Raw genomic sequence first — 20,529 nt, 5'->3', positions numbered from 1 at the left:
GCGCCCTGCTCTTGCTTTGGCGGGAACCGCAAATGTATAAAAGAAGCTGTTTCTCCCAAGCAGAGCAGACGGTACTCGCTGAAAGTCACTTACCTATGCTGAGCTGAATAAAAGTACCGTTCTAACCAACCCTGCCTCTGGGTTTACTTCAAATATCCTCATAACACTAGATGTTCCACAAACATGGAAGGTGTCTGAAATTGTAACAATTCCTAAACCAGGTCGAGACTTAAAAGAACCACCCAATTAGTCTGCTAAATCAAGATTATAAAATTTTTATGAAAATTTTAGCAAATAGTTTGGAAAATATATTGCCAAGGATAATTGGGAAAGACCAGTATGGTTTTATAAAAGGAAGAAGAATATATGAGCCAATTAGAAATATGGTGAATGTGCTGCACCATGCCACCAAAATTAAAAGGAAAATGGGATTACTAAAGTTAGATGTTTACAAAGCTTTTGATAAAATAAATCATGAGTATTTGTTCCAATTATGCAATAGTTTGAATATGGGGAAAGAGTTTTGTCAAATAATAAAAGAAATATACAAGGACAACATAGCCTACATTAGAGTGAATGGAAATAGAACGGAGAAAATAGAAATAAATAATGGGACTAAGCAGGGATGCCCCCTATCCCCGATGCTTTTTGCAATGGCAATTGAAACATTGGCAAATAAAATTAGAAAAGATATACAATGGAAGGGATATCAAATAGGAAGTATGGAATTAAAATTACATTTATTTGCAGATGATGCTATAATAGTCACAGAAACACCAATAGATATGATTAAAAGAATGATTACAATACTTCAGGAGTTTAAAAACCAATCAGGGTTAAGAGTGAATATGGAAAAATCAGAAATCATTTGTTTAAATACAGGGCCTAAAGAACAAATTGAAATATGGAAGGTATCGGGTTTAAAACTGGATAGCAAGAAAATGAAATATTTAGGAGTATGGTTATTAAAGAACCCGGGAAAAATGGTGGAATTTAATTATAATTTAATATGGAAAAAAAATTCAGAAACAAATTAAGAACTGGAAAAATAAAAATTTGAGAAGATTGGCTAAAGTAAGAGCTTTAAAGATGATGATTATAGAAACATAGAAGTCTGACGGCAGAAAAAGACCCCATGGTCCATCTAGTCTGCCCTTATACTATTTTCTGTATTTTATCTTAGGATGGATATATGTTTATCCCAGGCATGTTTAAATTCAGTTACTGTGGATTTATCTACCACGTCTGCTGGAAGTTTGTTCCAAGGATCTACTACTCTTTCAGTAAAATAATATTTTCTCATGTTGCTTTTGATCTTTCCCCCAACTAACCTCAGATTGTGTCCCCTTGTTCTTGTGTTCACTTTCCTATTAAAAACACTTCCCTCCTGGACCTTATTTAACCCTTTAATATATTTAAATGTTTCGATCATGTCCCCCCTTTTCCTTCTGTCCTCCAGACTATACAGATTGAGTTCATTAAGTCTTTCCTGAGACTTATCATCCCAAAAATGCTATATATTTTACAAGTAATGCATGGAACCTTCCCAATAAGAAAGATAAGAGAATGGGATACTAAATTGAATGTGTGGATAGAAGGTAATAAAAGACCAAGAATTTAAAAAAAATGGCTGATAGCAACGGAGGACGAGGGAGGTTGGGGAAATCCAAACTTGGAGTATTATAGGGACGCATATCATATTGATAGGCTAATGGAATTATAATTATTAGAGGAAAAACCATGGGTAGAATTAGAGAAAGAAATTAATGATATTAAGAATCAGGAATTATTATTTAGGAAATGGAATAAGGTAGAAATAAATAGACTATTAAATCCTACTAAAGCGATAATAGAGAGTTGGATGAAATGGCAAGATAAATTGAAAATGACAAACTCTGAATTAGCAACGCTGCATGTGATAAATACAAAGAAAGAAAGTAACCTCACAAAGATAATATGGGAACTAAGGAGGAAAGGGATACAGAGAATAGAACAGTTATATGAAAGGGACGGAAGAATTAATAGAAATGAAATAGAGAGGTGCCTGGGACAACAAAACTGGTTACAAACCAATGCGATAAGTACATATTTAAGTAAAAGGGAAAACAAAGAAATATTTATGAGACAAGAAACAAATTTAGAAAAGATACTAAGGGATAAGTGCAAGAATATAAAAGCACAAACAGGTAATATATAGAGAGAATTATTACAAGTGGAAGAACAAGTAGTAAAAGGATTGACGAGATATTGGCAGGACGAATTAGAAATTGATGAATGGGATATGGAGGGTATAATTGAAAAAATTAAAAAAATTAAAAACACAAGAATAAGAGAGATGAGAAGAAAAATATTACATAAATGGCATTATACACCAGTACAATCAGCACGTTTTCAAACAACGAAGAAAGGAAATTGTTGGCATGGGTGCAAGGAAAAAGGAGTATTTATGCATATGTTTTGGGAATGTAATAAAGTTCAAAAATTTTGGAAACAAATACAAATGGAAGTGAACAAAATTACGAATGGTAATTGGAAAATAACTAAGGAAGCAGCATTATTGACAAAAAATAGTGAGGTAAAAGAATATGAAGAAATCAAAATTGCAGCGATAGAAAGTGCCCAGGCAACTATAGTGCTTGGGTGGAAAGATGACAATAAATGGACGATAAAAAATTGGTGCAAATATATGGCGGATCACATTCACTATGAAATTATGGAAATTAGACTACATAATTATAATGAAGGGAAATTAGCAGCAACAATGAGGCGGTGGGAGATGGTTAAAAATTATATATTAACAACATCAGTAAGCGATGCAAATGTAAGAAATAAAATTCAATCACTCTATAAAGAATGAACAATGTAACCCAGAGAAAGCAAATGAAGGACATAAAATTGATTCTTCCCTGGTGAAGGGGTTTTTTTCTGTATGGTGATGGTACACTTATGTTTTCTGTTTTGTTTTTTGTAAAATTCTTTAAAAATCAATAAAAAATTATATATATATATATTTTTAAAAGATGGATGATCTCTGGCGGGCCCGGGACAGGGGTTTATCCTCTGTCCTGGTGCTTCTTGACCTCTCAGTGGCTTTCGATACCATCGACCATGGTATCCTTCTGCGCCGGCTGGCGGGGTTAGGAGTGGGAGGCACTGTTCTTCAGTGGTTCTCCTCCTACCTCTCTGGTCGGTCGCAGTCAGTGTTAGTGGGGGGTCAGAGGTCGACTCCGAGGTCTCTCCCTTGTGGGGTGCCTCAGGGGTCGGTCCTCTCCCCCCTGCTATTCAATATCTACATGAAACCACTGGGTGAGATCATCCAAGGGCATGGGGTGAGGTATCATCAGTACGCTGATGATACCCAGCTTTACATCTCCACCCCATGTCCAATCAACGAAGCAGTGGAAGTGATGTGCCGGTGCCTGGAGGCTGTTGGTGCCTGGATGGGTGTCAACAGACTCAAACTCAACCCGGATGAGACGGAGTGGCTGTGGGTTTTGCTTCCCAAGGACAATTCCATCTGTCCGTCCATCACCCTGGGGGGGAATTATTGACCCCCTCAGAGAGGGTCCGCAACTTGGGCATCCTCCTCGATCCACAGCTCACATTAGAGAACCATCTTTCAGCTGTGGCGAGGGGGGCGTTTGCCCAGGTTTGCCTGGTGCACCAGTTGCGGCCCTATTTGGACCGGGACTCACTGCTCACAGTCACTCACGCCCTCATCACCTCGAGGTTCGACTACTGTAACGCTATCTACATGGGGCTACCTTTGAAAAGTGTTCAGAAACTTCAGATTGTGCAGAATGCAGCTGCGAGAGCAATCATGGGCTTTCCCAAATATGCCCATGTTACACCAACACTCTGCAGTCTGCACTGGTTGCCGATCAATTTCCGGGCACAATTCAAAGTGTTGGTTATGACCTATAAAGCCCTTCATGGCATCGGACCAGAATATCTCTGAGACCGCCTTCTGCTGCACGAATCCCAGCGACCGATTAGGTCCCACAGTCGGCCTTCTCCGGGTCCCGTCAACTAAACAATGTCGGTTGGCGGGCCTCAGGGGAAGAGCCTTCTCTGTGGTGGCCCCGACTCTCTGGAACCAGCTCCCCCCAGAGATTAGAACTGCCCCTACCTTCCTTGCCTTTCATAAACTCCTCAAAACCCATCTTTGTCGTTAGGCATGAGGGAATTGAGATATCTCCCCCGGGCCTATATAATTTATGTATGGTATGTTTGTAGGTATGTCTGCTTAAAAATGGGGTTTTTTAACTATTTTAAATTTTTAAATTGTATATTATTAGATTTGTTATGAATTGTTTTATTGTGTTGTGAGCCGCCCCGAGTCCACGGAAAGGGGCGGCATACAAATCTAATAAATAAATAAATAAATAAATGAATAAATGAATAAATAAATAAACAGACAAACAAACAAATAAACAAACAAACAAACATGTTCTGATTTAAGTGGGACTTGTCTCAAAAACAGCAACTGTGAGAGGGACCTTGGGAGTCCTTGTGGACGATCATTTGAATATGAGCCAGTAATGTGCAGCTTCTGTCAAAAAAGTGAATACAATCCTGGGTTTTATAAACAGAGGCATAGGATCAAGTTCATATATTAGTACCGCTTTATAAAACCCTAGTAAGACCATATCTCGAATACTGCAACCAATTTTGGTCACCATACTTCAAAAAAGATGTTGAGACTTTGGAAATAATAAACTGGAGCATCACTAGAACTCTATTTGCGATGTCTTAGAATCCAGATATTTTTCTGATTGGCCCGCCTTTGCTTTACTGAAATACCTTTCAGCATCCAATGTTGTGTTTATATTTAGTAATAAAATCTAATTTCCTAGTCAATACTGGAAAATAAACCAAGTAAGAATATGTATGCAGATTCTCTTAAGTAGATTCTTGGGTCTTCTTTGATCACATCTACTAATTAATCTGAGAGATCTGTAGTGGATCAGGAAAATATTTTAAGTAGTGTTGGGCGAACCTGTTGAAGTTCGGGTTCGGCGGGTTCAGCCAAACTTGACGTCAGAGTTCGGATAGGTTCACCGAACCCAAACCCGAATCCCATTGAAGAGGGCAAATTTGGGAGGACGCCCCGCCAGGATTCCTTGCTTGCCGCCCCACTGGGATTCCCTGCTTGCCGCCGCCACAGGGATTCTCCTGCTTTGTGACTGCCCCGGCTGGGTTTCCTTTCTTGCTTTCCGGGATTCAGGTGTCCCAACGGGCCAATTACAGCCATGCATCCGGCTAGCCAATCACAACAGGCAAGCAAGACGCATGGCATCGCAGTGTTCGCTCGAACACTGAACCTGAACACGGACTTCTGGAAAAGTCCGGGTTCGGTATGCCGAACCGCACAAAGTTCGGCACAGACCCGAGCTATGCAAGTTCGGGTCGCCCAACACTAATTTTAAGCCTCACTTGTTCATCAACAGAAGCAAAATTATAGCACTTTCTTATTTAGGCTGCTGAAATAAAAGAACAACTTTGGAGGATGGCCAGATCTGGATTTGTTGTAAAAAAAAAACCACAGCAAATTCTATCTGGATGCTGCCCCACATTTGAATGAATGCTCAAACAATAAAGACATTTTATTCTTTAATTTCAATTTCTAGTCTAGCTCCAGTTCCCAGATCTTGACATTTTAATAAAGAAACAGATTTCCTAAGCCTTCTCTAATCTGTGTTGCTTGGATCGTGCAAGTTTTATAACATGGAATTCAGGAAATTATACAGAGCACAATTAGTCTCCAATTAGTCCATAATTAAGCCCTGAACAAGGGTTGTAAGTTGTGATGGTCATTAAGGTTGCCATGGGATCACCTGTAGTTTTAAAATTAGCTTGTGGAGATTATTAAGGGCATACCATAGATGTTAAATGAACAGCACAGTTGATAAAAGGGAACTTATTGTACTCAATGAGCGCTTTTTTTTTTTTTTGCTGGAAATCAGAAGTAAACTGATTTCTGGCAAAATAGTAACAATAACAATATGTAACATGTAACAGCGATATCCATTGTCATTGGGGCACTTGGTACCATGTGCAAGAATTTTATAAACTACCTCAAGAAATTGTATCTTCCTGCAATAACACCCGCGGAAGTGCAAAAAACTGCGCTACTCGGAACATCATACATTTTAAGAGGTATGATACCAAAGATGCTGGCAGCAACCTGCACCAACCACCAGAGTCAGTCAATGTGATACATTTTTAAATGTTCATTTGACTGAGTTTCATGTTTAATGAATAAGAGATATAATAATGATAATAATCTCAGTCACATAAGTTTGGGATGCTACAAACAGCCATAAATGTGGGCCAGCACAGTAAAAAAAGGAATGTTATGTGATGAGAGATGACACAGATGCTGTATGTGGGTATTTAGTGCAAACTAATAAAGAAACATAGCTGTGATCCTTGAACTGTTACTACACTATCCATTCCCAGAAAAATCGCAACTTTTAAAAGTGTTCCAACTTAGATGGTTCTGTTAATTCTTCTGTAACATTACAATTAGGGAAATAAAAGACTTCAGTTTGCTACTTACAGCTTCAGAATTATCAATGAAAGAATCTGATTCATCATATCCTTGTCCCATGTCAATCAAATCCTGAAAACGGTCTTTCCTGCGCTTCTTTCCACCCTGAAAAGAGAAAAGATTTGATGTTGATCAGGAATTATTTGCAAAAAAGGCTACAATTCCTGCCCAGACACCCAAGCCCAGAATCTCCAGCTAATGCTTAGACCTGGTGTATGCAAGTGGATTCCACACAACACAATCATTACAACTCTTGAATGCTAACAAAAATAAAACATCAGCTGGCAATGAGCCGGGGTGGCGCAGCAGGTACAATGCTGTACTGCAGGCCACTGAAGCTGACTTGTAGATCTGAAGGTCAGCGGTTCAAATCTCATCACCGGTTCAAGGTTGACTCAGCCTTCCATCCTTCCGAGGTGGGTAAAATGAGGACCCGGATTGTGGGGGCAATATGCTGGCTCTGTTAAAAAGTGCTATTGCTAACATGTTGTAAGCCGCCCTGAGTCTAAGGAGAAGGGCAGCATAAAAATCGAATAAATAAATAAATAAATAATAGTCCATCAGAGAAAAATCCATGGAGGTGGAAGATGGGAGTTGTGCTAATTTTCTAAACTATGAGATGGCTAAAGGATAACTTTTACAGATAATCCTGGAGTCACGACCACACTTGAGCCAAAAACCTATATTGCTAAGTGAAACATTTGTTAAGTGAGTTTGGCCCATTTTACGATCTTTCTCACCAAAGTTGTTAAGTGAACCATTGCATTTGTTAAGTTTGAAATATGGTGATTAAAGGAATCTGGACTCCCCATTGTCTTTGCTTGTCAGAAGGTTGCAAAAAGGGATCTTGTGATCCTGGGACACTGCAAACATCATAAAGATGAGTCAGTTGCCAAATGTCTGAATTTTGATCATATGACCATGGGGCTAAGTGTGAGAAACTATCATAGGTCACTTTTTTCAGTGCAGTTCTCACTTTGAACGGTCACTGAACAAACTGTTGTTAAGTTGAAGATTACTTGTACATCTCTACTAACTTTGGAGGTCTGTGGGAAGAAACCAAGCCCATTTACAGAACCCCTTACATAGAAACAGCATCTTTCCTCACGTTACCACATAGTATCACAGCAAGGAGAAAAACCATTAAATTTGAAAGATATTTTTTTAAAAAAAATCTGGATTGTGATCCCGCTGCATAGAGTGCTGGTGAGACCACATTTGGAATACAATGATCCCTCGATTTTCGCGGCTTCAAACTTCGCGAAACGCTATACCACGGTTTTTCAAAAAATATTGATTAAAAAATACTCCACGGTATTTATCTATCATTTCTCTCTCTTCCTTCCACTCTTCTCTCTCTCTCTTTCTTCCTCTCTCACTCTCTTCCTTCCTTTCTCATCTCTTTCTTTCTTTCCTTCTCTCTCTTTCTCTATCTCTCCCCCTCTCCCCGGGCGAGTGGCGGGCAGGTCCATATCCATATCAGTGGTCTGCCAACTGGCTTGGAAGCGCAACGCGTGCGCAGTAGGTAAAACAGCTGTTTTCACCCCTTCTCTTCCGCCCGTTCTTAGGCTTCCCTTCCACTTCCGAAAGGTCCTTTAAAGGGCCAGCAAAGCTTTAAATAAAAGATTTAAAAAATGGAGACTAAAATCAATTGTCTCCCTCTCCCTCTCCCTGGCCGTCACGGTCCTCCACTCTTCCCTTCTCCGACTCACCCGACTCACTCCCGACTCACTCCAGGCAGCGCGGCTCAGTTGTAAATAGTAGCCGCCATTCCTCCGTGCCTCCGCCAGCCCGACTCCAGGCGAGTTCGTGGCCAAACGTAATGGAGCCGCCCGGGGCTGGAGTCGGAAAAGCCGGTGTCTTAGAAGAGGCAGGTGAGACCGGACCCTGCAGGCAATCACCGCCAGTGTCGGTAGCAGCGATTTTACCTGCCGGAGGAAGCGGCGGGCGGGCGGGCGAGCGAGCGGCGAGGAGGCCGGAGGCGCTGAGGGGGTGGTCGGCATTAAAAACAACCATTGCCAGCCTCCGAACTTTTGTCGCTCCCTGCCTCCACCATCTGCGCATGCGCGGCCATGGAAAAAAGGGCACACATGCACAGATGGTGTTTTTACTTCCGCGCCGCTACATCACGGAATATCGATTTTCGCGGGAGGTCTTGGAACGTAACCCCCGCGAAAATCGAGGGCTCACTGTAATACTGTTCAGTTCTGGAGACCTCACCTACAAAGAGAGATTGATCAAATTGAATGGGTCCAAAGACGGGCTACAAAAACGGTGGAAGGCCTTAAGCATAAAACTTATCAGGAAAGACTTCATGAACTCCATCTGTATAGTCTGGAGGACAGAAGGGAAAGGAGGGACATGATCGAAACATTTAAATATGTTAAAGGGTTAAATAAGGTTCAGGAGGGAAGTGTTTTTAATAGGAAAGTGAACATAAGAACAAGGGGGCACAATCTGAGGTTAGTTGAGGAAAAGATCAGAAACAACGTGAGAAAATATTATTTTATTGAAAGAGTAGTAGATGTTAGGAACAAATTTCCAGCAGACGTGGTTGGCAAATCCACAGGAACTGAATTTAAACATGCCTTGGATAAACATAGATCCATCCTAAGATAAAATACAGAAAGAGTATAAGGGCAGACTAGATGGACCATGAGGTCTTTTTCTGCCGCCAGTCTTCTGTTTCTATAAATTTAAACCAAGGGACTAGTATCTTGATCCTCTGTTCTATTGTAATCCTCTTCTTAATCTGTGTATGAGAAACATATTTCACATGCACGCACGCACACACACACGTAACATTTTTGCTGATAATGAAAAGGGAGACTAGTATAGATTTATTTCAAACTATTTTGCTCTCATCAGCATACCCATACCATTCGACAGAGAATAGGCGTTGATTGCTTACCTGAATGCCTCTTCTCGTACGATGAGCGGGTACAGCAGTCACATTGGGTTGCTCGCTGTCCAATCCGTTTTTTAAAGACAAGGGACCGAGTCTTGTCTTTAAAAAGCCTGCTGGATCCACCCCTTCCCCAGAATTCACGAATCTGTAGACTTGGGCTCGATTGTGGTGGCTCAATAATGTTCAACTGTCATGATAGGGAAAGAACAGGTTAAAGGAATAACCATAGTTAGAAAAAGAAGTACATTGAGGAAAGTGACTGCTGTACCCGCTCATTGTACGAGAAGAGGCGTTCAGGTAAGCAATCAACGCCTATTCTCTGTACTGAGAGAGCAGGTCCAGCAGTCACGTGGGACATACCAAATAGATGAGTCCCTAGGGAGGGATTAGTTCGCTATCATGAGATAACAGATTGGAGGACTCTTCTGCCGAAGGCAGCATCCGCTGAAGCGTAAGAGTCAATTTTGTAAAGCCTTATGAAAGAGTTTGGAGAGGCCCAAATGGCTGCTTTGCAGACTTCTTCCAATGGAGCTTGAGTTGCCCATGCAGCAAATGTGGCTGCACTTCTTATGGAATGTGCTGTGATACTTCCAGGTATGGTGAGGGAAGCTGACTCATAAGCCTTTGAGATAGTCCCTCTGATCCAACGGCCTATTACGGTTGAGGATACTTTGGATCCCATGGATCTGGGATGGTAGGCCACAAATAGAGCTTCAGACCTTCAAATGGGTCTTGTCCATTGGATGTAGATTCTCAGCGCTCTGGTGAGATATAGGGTGTGCCATCTGACCGCAAGAGGATGGTTTTGGTTGGAACAGAATGAGGGCAACACAATGTCCTGGGATCTATGGAATATGGAACTGACCTTAGGTAGAAAGGTGAGGTCCAAACGCAGGACTACTTCGTCTGGATGGAACTGGCATACATCCTGCCTGATTGAAAGGGCTGCCAATTCTGAGATGCGTCGGGGAGATGTTATCGCCACCAGGAATGCTACCTTGTAGGATAGGTACCTGAAGGATGCTGATCTTAGTGGTTCGTATGGTGCCTGAGTAAGGGAGTAAAGAACCCGCGGTAAGTCCCAGGATGGGTATCTGTGAACTCTGGGAGGTCTGAGGTTTGAAATGCCTCTAAGAAATTCTAGAATTTCCGGAAAGGAATGGAGTGGTTGTCTACGAGGCCCTGCCAAGACTGAAGATAGGGCTGCCAGGTGACGATGAATGGTGCTGGAAGAAAGGCCTTGCTGGAACCCTCTCATGAGGAAAGCTACTATCCTATGGATGGGCAGACACAGGGGGATAGATCCTCTTGTGAGCACCATTGGTGGAATTTTGACCAGGTATAGTCGTAAATCCTGTTGGTGGACACTCTTCTGGCTTTTAGGATTATTTCTACCATATCCGGGTCGTATCTTCGCAGGTCTAAGTCGTGCAAGATAATAGCCAAGCGGTGAGGTGGAACCACTCCGGTTCTGGGTGGAGAGAGGCGCCCTGCTGCAACATATCCTCTGAAACAGGGAGTCGCTAGGGGTCCTGGACAGACAGACGTTGCGGGTCCGCGAACCAGGGCCGGCGTGGTCAGAGAGGGGCTATTAGAATCACCTGGGCCTTCTCGAGGATGATCTTGTGGATCACATCTGGGAGAATTGGAATTGGAGGGAAGGCATACAGCAGACCTCGAGGCCAAGGGATTCTGAGTGCGTTGGTCGCCTCCACTCCCGGGGATGGGAACCTGGAGAAGAATCGAGGGAGTTGAGCATTGGCTTCGGTCGCAAATAGGTCTAGCGATGGGAGACCGAACCTGAAGCAGATTTGCTGAAACAGAGCCGGATGAAGGCTCTACTCTCCTGGATCTAGAGTCAATCAGGAGAGCCAGTCCGCCTGTACATTGAGGACTCCCGATATGTGGTCGGCTTTTAACGACTGAAGATGCCTCTCTGCCCAAGGACCCAACTTCAGGGCTTCTCTCATCAGGGCCTTGGACCTGGTGCCCCCTTGTCTGCAAATATGACTCTTTGTGGCTATATTGTCCGTAACAATCAGAACATGTTGATTGGTGATGTGCGGTTTGAATTGCTTGAGGGCCAGAGACACTGCTCTCAATTCCAGCCAATTGATGGGTCTGGAAGCCTCCTCCGCTGACTACATACCTTGGGCTATCAGGCCCTGGGCATGGGCTCCCCAGCCCAATAAGCTGGCATCCGTGGTGATGGGGAATTGGCCTGGATACCTGAAGGGAGATCCCTTGTCCAGAGCGGGGGAGGTCCACCACGTAAGGGATCTTAAAACCGGTGATGAGGCGTGTCGAGTTGCTGTTCCCCGATCTCTGGAACGGTAATAGAAGCCATTGGAGGTCCCTGGCATGAAGACGGGCCCAGGGAAATAATGCCAATGCAGGATACCATCTTTCCCAGTAGAGAAGACAGGGTAACAATGGAAGTCCTTCTCTGAGATAGTATTTGGGAAATGAGCTCCTTAATACTTTTCTCTCAGTAGAGAGAAAAACCTGAGAGAGATCTGAGTTAATGATGGCTCCCAGGTGTTGAATAGAAGTAGACGGATGGAGCTGATTTTTTTTTGAGATTAATGGAGAAGCCATGATACTGTAGGATAGACATGGTAATGTTGAGGTCTGAGCAGGTGCCCTCTTTAGAGGCCCCATGAATTAATATGTCATCCAAATAGCATAAAATGTGAATGGGCGTGGCTCGAATGTGAGCCGCCAGGGTTCCTAGGAGCTTAGTAAAGACTTGAGGAGCTGAGGAGAGCCCGAAGGGCCTAGCCCTGTATTGGTAGTGCTTGCCCTGGAAGGCAAAGCGTAAAAATTTCCTATGACCTTTGGCAATGGGAATATGAAGATAGGCTTCTGTGAGATCCAGGGAGACCATAAAGTCCCCAGGATGGATAGCGGCTAAGGTGGATGACAAAGAGTGCATCTTGAATTTCCTATATTTAATAAACTGGTTCAAATTTTTAAGGTCCAAGATAACTCTCCATCCTCCAGATGTCTTAGGGACCATGAAGAGGATGGAGTAGAAGCCCAGACCTCTTTGGGAAGAGGGAACAGGTTGGATAGCCCTGATAGATAACAGATGTTGAATAGCTTCCTCCATTCGGATATGAGATGGAGAAGACCTGGGGGATGGGCATGAAATAAAACGTTTAGGAGGTAGAGAAATAAACTCCAACTGGAGCCCCCATTCCACAGTAGTAATAACCCAGGGGTCCTTACAGGAATGGCGCCATCTGTAGGAGAACCAAGCCAGGCGCCCCCCTATGGGAATGGAATGAAGCTCACCATCTGGGCTTTCTGGAAGCTCTGGTCAAGGAGGAACCTCTTTGGTAACGGGATCCTCTACCCCTGGGGTTTCTGCCTGCTTGGGAACGAAAACGAGGGGCATACTGACCTGAGTTTCTTTGAAAAGTGAACCCTTGATCCTGTTGACGATTGGGGTGTTGAAAGGATTGAGTTTTGATGGCCTTTTTGTTGGTGGGCCCCAAAACTTTCTGTCAGCGGTTTCTGTGAGAAGGGGGTCCAGAAGGTCGCCAAAATAGGTCACGCTTCAAAGAACCCACACCCACCTGCCAAGGGCGCAGCCATAGAAGCCTCCTGGCCGTTGTTGATGCCGCTACTGACCTGGCTGCAAATCTTGATGATTGCAGGGTAGCATCCGCTACATATTGGGCCGCTGCAAAAACTTTGTTAAAGTCCTGTTGGCCCCGTAGATCATCAGGGGGAATGTGCTGCTGGAGATGTTGAAGCCATAAAAGCATAGCTCTAGAAAAGAAAGATGCTGATGCTGCACTTGATAGCCCAGGTATCCACGAAGAAACATCTCTTGAGCATCTGCTCTAGGCGTTTGTCTTCGGGTCTTAAAATCTCCTCTGCTTCACCCGGCATAGCAGCCGCAGAGTGTAGGGTTTTAACAGGTTCATCAGGTTTAGGGCATACAAGAAGATCCTCATAAGAAGGGGAAAGCTTATATAACTTGTCCTTAGTTGTGGGATTAAAGCGAAAAGCTGGGTGGTCCCACTGCTTAAGCAAAGCATCTTTAAACAATTTGGGCATTGGAATGACCTCTTTATCTTCCTGCTCCTCCATGAAGTATGGTAAATTTTCCTCAGGGGGATCTGAGGAAGGCGCAGACTGTTTATCTTGCCCGGCTAAGCCTGTAGAAACTCTTGCTTTGAAAATAAGAGATTTGAAGAGTTGGAATGGAAAAATTGCAGCCGGGGCTGGAACCTTAATTTGAGATTCCTCATCTTCTGACAGGCGATGAAACGGGTCATCATCACCCTCTACGTACACGTCCTCGTTCTCATCCTGTGAAGAATCTGAATCCTCATTAATTGGAGCTCTGTAGGATGCGAGGGAACCCACGGACCGGCGGGCGCATGGAAGGGGACGAGAGTGAGAAGGCACATTGATAGCCGAGAGTTTGGCATCAATGGCTTTAGACAGGACAGAAAACATAGATTGAAATTCTGGAGGCAGATTAGTAATGTTTGCAAGTAAAGATGGAGATTCCCTGAAGGCCTGGGATGGGTCTGGCACGGAGGGATCTTCCATAATGTCTGGCTCCTCTGAACCTAAGCCCCATAAATTAGGTTGGGGTCTGTTTAGGTTTGGCTCATCCAGAGAGAGCACAGGGACCCAAGAGGGAGGCAGGTTAGAAGCCTCTGGGGGGTCAGGGCTAATGTGCACTTGGGCCTGCACCTTTAAATGTTTGGCTGATTTTTCATGGATTCTCTGCAGGGCTACGTCCCTTCTCTTCTCAGCCCTGGTGGGTCTAGCCATTGTATGGGCCCCCGGGGAAGAGGAGGAAGAGGCCTGGGGGATACTATCAATTTCATCACCAGTAGGCCTAACCTCTCTGGGACCTTTAGATGTGCCTCTCTTGGGAAACGAAGTCATGGCCTGAACAAATTACAGGGACAAGACTTGAGCCAAAATGTGATGGGAGAAGCTTCTAGTGTAACATTCCCAAGAGGAAGAGGGTCCTGCTCCTAGGCCCAGGAGCATCTGCGACTCACAGTCAATCTGGACGGTACCAGAGTTTGTGTCTGGGAGTGCAGAAGGGCAGGCCTCGCTAACCTTAATCAAAAAGTAAACCAAGGCACACTGGTTTGGAGGCCTAGCCAGGGAGAAAAGGCCTGAGGGACTCAAAGCTTACTCCAGGGTCAAGCGGTGGACTTACTGGCACCAGACGGGATGCGTGTGGGCGATCCGTAAAGGCCGACAATTACCGGGTGCTGAGGGCCTTCGCGCCAAAATAAACCGCTCCGAGATTTAAAGACGGAGGGAAAACTAAAGTCCGGGGGACAATCAAGGGAAGCTTGCTAACAGTCCCACACCGCAGGAGGAACACGAGCCCTTTTTCTCCTTTTTTAAAAAACAATTCTTAGTTTGCTGATAAATCTCCTGGCTCAGTAGATTTACTTGTAAATGCAATCCGGCAAGCGGCGCTAGCAGGGCGTTTGGAAAAAAACAGAAGCTGCGCCACGGCTTCTTCCCCGGCGTCGAGCCCAGTAAGGCTGGTGCGCAATCAAGGCAAGCTCTAAGGTAAAAGGCAGTAATGAAATTTTACTTATCTGGTAGAAAGAAGACGAAGGGAAGGCGTTTTGCGAGAGGAACGAGCCAACACAAGTCCTGCTGGATCGCAGGACCGAACGAATTCTGGGGAAGGGGCGGATCCAGTAGTCTTTTTAAAGACAAGGCTCGGTCCCCGACGGATTGGACAGTGAGCAACCCATGTGACTGCTGGACCTGCTCTCTCAGTACGGAGAAAAACCCCATACATATCAGCAAAAATATGCTACACACAAACACACAAATATATATATACTGCTCAGAAAAATAAAGGGAACACTCAAATAACACATCCTAGATCTGAATGAATGAAATATTCTCATTGAATATTTTGTTCTGTACAAAGTTGAATGTGCACAACAGCAGGTACATTGTTTTAAGTGTTCCCTTTATTTTTTTGAGCAGTGTATATATGTATACACACACACACACACACATAAAGCATTGTGATTCTGAAAGCTTCAACTAGTTGCTGAATGTGAGTGCTATGAGGGACCTAATGGGAGGCCTAACAATCACTGTTCACTCTAATCTGCGCTATGCGCTATAGTGTATGAGATTTGAGATCTCTGCGCAAGAATTTTGAATTCTAGCGCAGAGGTCTCAAACCTCTTTTTCCCAGGCAGATTCTATCACTGGTGGCTGGAAAAACTTGGGAGCCACAAAGAAGGAAACTCAGGTTCCAGTCTCTCAACTTTTTGCTGAGGGTGTGAAGAGCAAAAAGTTGTGAGACCAGAACTTGAGCTCCCTTCTTCGCGCCTTCCAAGTTTTTCCGACAAAGTTTGGAGCAAACGAGTACACAGCCCTTCCAGGGAGGCGCTTCAGCCATTCGGCTTCGGAGGCGGCCTCTCCCACAGCTGCAGCACCCTGCCCAGCTGGAACTTCCCTGGCGGCGGTGGCGGTGCTCTCAGTGGGCAGGAAGGGCTCGGGCCTGAGGTGGGCCTGCAGGGGCAGCGGGGCCGGGCAGCTCTGGTGGGCATGGGGCAGGGCGGGCAGCGAAGGCGCGGGGTGGAACCAGGAGCAGAAAGGCGCCGGCAGCAGTGGCACAGGGCAGTAGCCGCAGGGCAGCAGTGGGGCAGTCGGCTGCGAGCGGGAGCTCCAGGGCAGAGAGAAAAGGAGAAGAGAGAGAGAAAAGAAAGGAAGAGAGAAAAGAGAGAAAGCAACAGAGAGAGCAACAGAGAGCGAGAGAAAGCAAGAGAGAGGGAGAGAGGGAGAAAAAGAGAGTGAGAAAGAGAAAGAAAGCGAGAGAGAGAGAAAGCAAGAGAGAGAGAAAAGGAGAGGGAGAGAGAAATGAGAGAAAAAAGAAGAGAGAAAAAGAAAAATGAGAAAATGATTGAGGCAGAGAATGAGAGGAAAGAGAGAAACAAGAGAGAGAATTGACTCTTGATTTAAAGCACATGGTAAAAAGCACCCAAATAATAACAGAGAAAAAACCCCCAGCCCTCACCTGTTTTTGGAAATGGTTCAAGAGTTCACACACACACGGGGGGGGGGGGGGGGGGCGGAGAGACAGGAATGGAAAAAGAGAGAAGTGAGAGGGGGAAGGAATGAGAGAAAAAGGGAGGAAGAGGAAGAAATGAGAATCAAATGGGAGAGACAGGAGAGGGACTCAGAAATGAGACAGTGGTAGAAATTTGAGGAGGGATGATTATTAAATATGGATTGACTATGGAATGATGGTAAAAGATATATTTAGATGTTGTTTAATATTAAGATGTATTAATTCGTAAAATTGGATTAGAATTTTATAACTATATAGAATTACATAGGTAAAATTAATGGAAGATACATATGATAAAAAAGGGGTTTATGATATGTACTGCATGATTTTATGACTTTGCATTATGAATTTAAAATATACTTGGAAATGTAGAAGATTGATGAAAGTTAATAATAGTAAGTGCTAAGTGCCTGAAAATTAATTGAGCTTGGGAATATTGAATGAAATTATAGAAAAGTAAATATGGAAATATTTTAATTAATACATTGGTGTTCAGATAGATTTTCATAGTATTATTAGATTACTATAATACTATGATAAATATTTAAGAAATGAAGATTTTAAAGCATGGATTTATTAATAGTTGTGTTTTTGGTTTTGCTGGTTGTTTTAGTTTTAATAGAAATAGATTTTGGTTTTGTTTTATTATTAATTTCTTGTAATAAAAAAGAAAGGAAAAATATTCCTATTACTTAGGAAAAAGTTGTATAAGGGTTTTTTGTTTAAGAAGAATGTATAAGAAGGGGGATAGGCATGAGGGCCTATCTGGATTTATAAGAGGATAATGATATTAATTGAAATATAACTTCTGGCGGCGCTGCAAGGGGAGGCAGGGGACAGAGCTCCGTCCCCGAACCTCCGATTTTCTTTCAGGGGCCCGCGATTCGCGGTGTGATCGGACCTGGAGGGTCAGATCCCAGAACAGGGGGTTTCCTGGAATCCAAGAGGCTGATCGCCACAGCCCGACGGGAAGGGATTGCCCCGCAGCTCCTGTAAAGAAAAAAACGGGTCTCGGCCATGGCAGACGCCCAGCCATAGCAGCGTGCTCCCATAGAAGGAAGATCAAACGTTAAAAGAACTCAAACGAAGAAGATCAACAGAAAACAAATAAGGTAAAAGAATAAAGGAATAAAGCAAAGATTTTACATACCACAAGATTAATTCTTTAAGGAAAAACATAGAAAATAAGGCGAAAGTAGAGAAGTTTCCTCGCATTAGAGCCTGCACGAGTGGAAAAATACTAACCGGAACTTGGTTCCTCGTGATATCATCCTGAGAACAAAGGAGCTATATAAACTGTATTAATTTTTCCTTTAATAATCCTATCTTTGAAGAACTATACAAGGGATTATGATGATTATGATTTCAATGGACTAACAACAAAGTAAATTAAAACAAGTAAACTAATCGGCTGTTTTGCTTTGTTCTGATTTCCGGGATACACGTAGTTAAAATGCCGCCCCGAGTCTTCGGAGAGGGGCGGCATACAAATCTAAGTAATAAATAATAAATAAATAAATAAAAACTTGTGATCTTAAAGAGACAGTGAAATAAAATAGACACCATAACTGGGTTTTTGATCCTAATTTTTGACTTGGTATAATCATGATTGTTTGAGTATTTGCCTGAGAATGATTTTTATTCTTCTGCTTTCTTTCCTTTTTGAACTTTTTTACGAACGTCTTTGGATTTTACCTGGGTTTTTTTTTTTCAATATTGAATTATCGGACTTACCTGGCTTTCTATATTGGATTAATAATATACAGTAGAACCCCGACTTACGAGACTAATTGGTTCCGGAAGGAGGCTCGTAAGTCGGAACGCTCGTATGACGAAACATTGTTTCCCATAGGAAACAATGTAAAGTCAATTAATCCGTGCAACAACAAAAAAACCCGCTGCCGCCGAACGCGGAAGTTAGCGTTCGGCTTCAGGAGACAGCCGCGAAGCGGCGCGGGTGTTTTAAAACGTCGCAGCCGGCCTGGGGGGTTCGGGGGCTTCCCCCCGAGCCCCCCAGGCCGGCTGCCACGTTTTAAAACACGCGCGCCGCTTCGCAGCTGTCTCCTGAAGCCGAACACGGAAGTTAGCGTTCGGCTTCAGGAGACAGCTGCGAAGCGGCGCGCGTGTTTTAAAAGGTTGCAGCCGGCCTGGGGGGCTTGCCAGCACCCCCCCGAGCCCCCCAGGCCGGCTGCAACCTTTTAAAACACGCGGGATACGAGCGCCAAGGAGCTGTCTCCTGAAGCCGAACGCGGAAGTTAGCGTTCGGCTTCAGGAGACAGCTGCGAATGTGAGCTCGGGAGGCGAACAAAAATGTCGCTCCCCTCCCAGCTCTTATCTCGAGTAGCTCGTAAGTAGAGCTGCTCGTATGTCGAGGTTCCACTGTATATCAGATTATTTTGACATCAATTAACTGTCTTAAAACGTGTTTTTTTTCTCTTTTAATTGGATAATTAGGACCTCTTTAACATTAGAAATTGGACTTGAAATATTATATGAAATTTGACCACTGATAGATTTTTAACTTGGATTTTGGACTTTGAATTTTGGACTATTTTTTTCTTCTCTTAATTGGACAATAAAGATACTTTAATTATCCTGATATTGATATTGACACTGACTTTGAAATAATATATGGAATTTGGACATTGAGCTATTCTTAATTTGAATTTTGACTTATCTCCATAACAACAACCCTGATCTGCTTTACTACAACTGTGAGAAGAAGAAGAATTCAAGAGCATTTCGGATATTTTGGATATTATTATTAAAAACTGAACTTAAGTATTTTAAATATCTCTTTATTTCTATTTTCTAGCTTTATTTGTTGATTTTACTTAACAAATTACTAAACTTTTTCTCTCCTCCCTCTTCTTGGTAAGCCCCTATATCTCTTTATACTCAGTTCATATATTCCTCACTTCAGTCTGACTCTAGCTTTCTTTTTATATTATTTAATACTATATAGAAAATCTTTTAAAATCTTTTTAATATTTTTTTTATTCTTTTTATGAGAGTGCTCGTAATTGGGGACTCAATTCTTAGGGGAACTGAACCTGCCATCTGCAGGCCAGACAATCAATCGAGGGAGGTATGCTGCCTCCCTGGAGCCAAAATTTCTGACATAACAGAAAAAATAAGCAAGATAATAAAGCCCACAGACTACTACCCCCTAATAACATTCCATGTGGGAACAAACAACACAGCAAAAGACCTAGAAACAACAATGAGGGACTATGACCAACTGGGAAGAAAGTCAAAGATATGGGTGCACAGGTAATTTTTTCATCCATACTACCTACAAGAGGACGGAACCCAACAAGAGAACGAAAAATTCTACAGTTGAACCACTGGCTAAAAGGTTGGTGCCGCCAAAGAAACTTTGGATTTCTAGATCATGGACTACACTTTCTCCAGGATGGGCTTCTAGCTAGGGACGGGTTACACCTCACTAAGATCGGGAAGAATGTCCTTGGAAACCGTCTAGCCCAACTCATCAGAAGGGCTTTAAACTAACACCGTGTGGGGTGGGCATTCATATTCCAGAACCTAACGCCAATCAGGGCCCCTCAGCAAGCAGGGTCAACAACAAACCAAAAAGGGAAGGGAAGGGAGACACTCACAAACACCAACCAGGAATCACCCAGGGCCCTCCCCAAAACAGACACAAAGAACTCAAATGCCTCTATACCAATGCACAAAGCCTAGGGAACAAACAGGGTGAACTAGAAATTCTAATCCACGAAGGCAAATATGACATAGTTGGAATCACCGAAACTTGGTGGGACGATACACACAACTGGAATATACAGATCAAAGGATACAAACTATTAAAAAACCCAGATCACACAAAAAAGGAGGTGGAGTTGCACTGTACATAAAAGACCACTACAATGTCACCGAGATACAAACTACAAAAGAAGAAAACCTTCTAGAAAGCTTATGGGTCAACATCAAAGAAGAAAAAAAGTGCAACACAAC

At 43.2% G+C, this 20,529-nt stretch overlaps 1 protein-coding gene across 6 annotated transcripts in view; it reads right to left on the bottom strand.

Moving 5' to 3' along the window:
• Positions 1 to 20,529, bottom strand: part of UBN1 (ubinuclein 1) — a 90,216-nt gene that overhangs the window by 46,582 nt on the left and 23,105 nt on the right. For all 6 annotated transcript variants that reach the window (XM_070760718.1, XM_070760721.1, XM_070760722.1 and 3 more), the window contains one exon: positions 6,563 to 6,658. In XM_070760718.1, the coding sequence (XP_070616819.1) occupies positions 6,563 to 6,658 (96 nt within the window). The remainder of the gene's footprint in view (positions 1 to 6,562; positions 6,659 to 20,529) is intronic.

Source organism: Erythrolamprus reginae, chromosome 9, assembly GCF_031021105.1.
Source record: "Erythrolamprus reginae isolate rEryReg1 chromosome 9, rEryReg1.hap1, whole genome shotgun sequence".
NCBI lineage: Eukaryota > Metazoa > Chordata > Lepidosauria > Squamata > Dipsadidae > Erythrolamprus > Erythrolamprus reginae.
The sequence above is the reverse complement of the archived record's forward strand: the minus strand, read 5'-3'. Positions and strand labels throughout refer to the sequence as shown.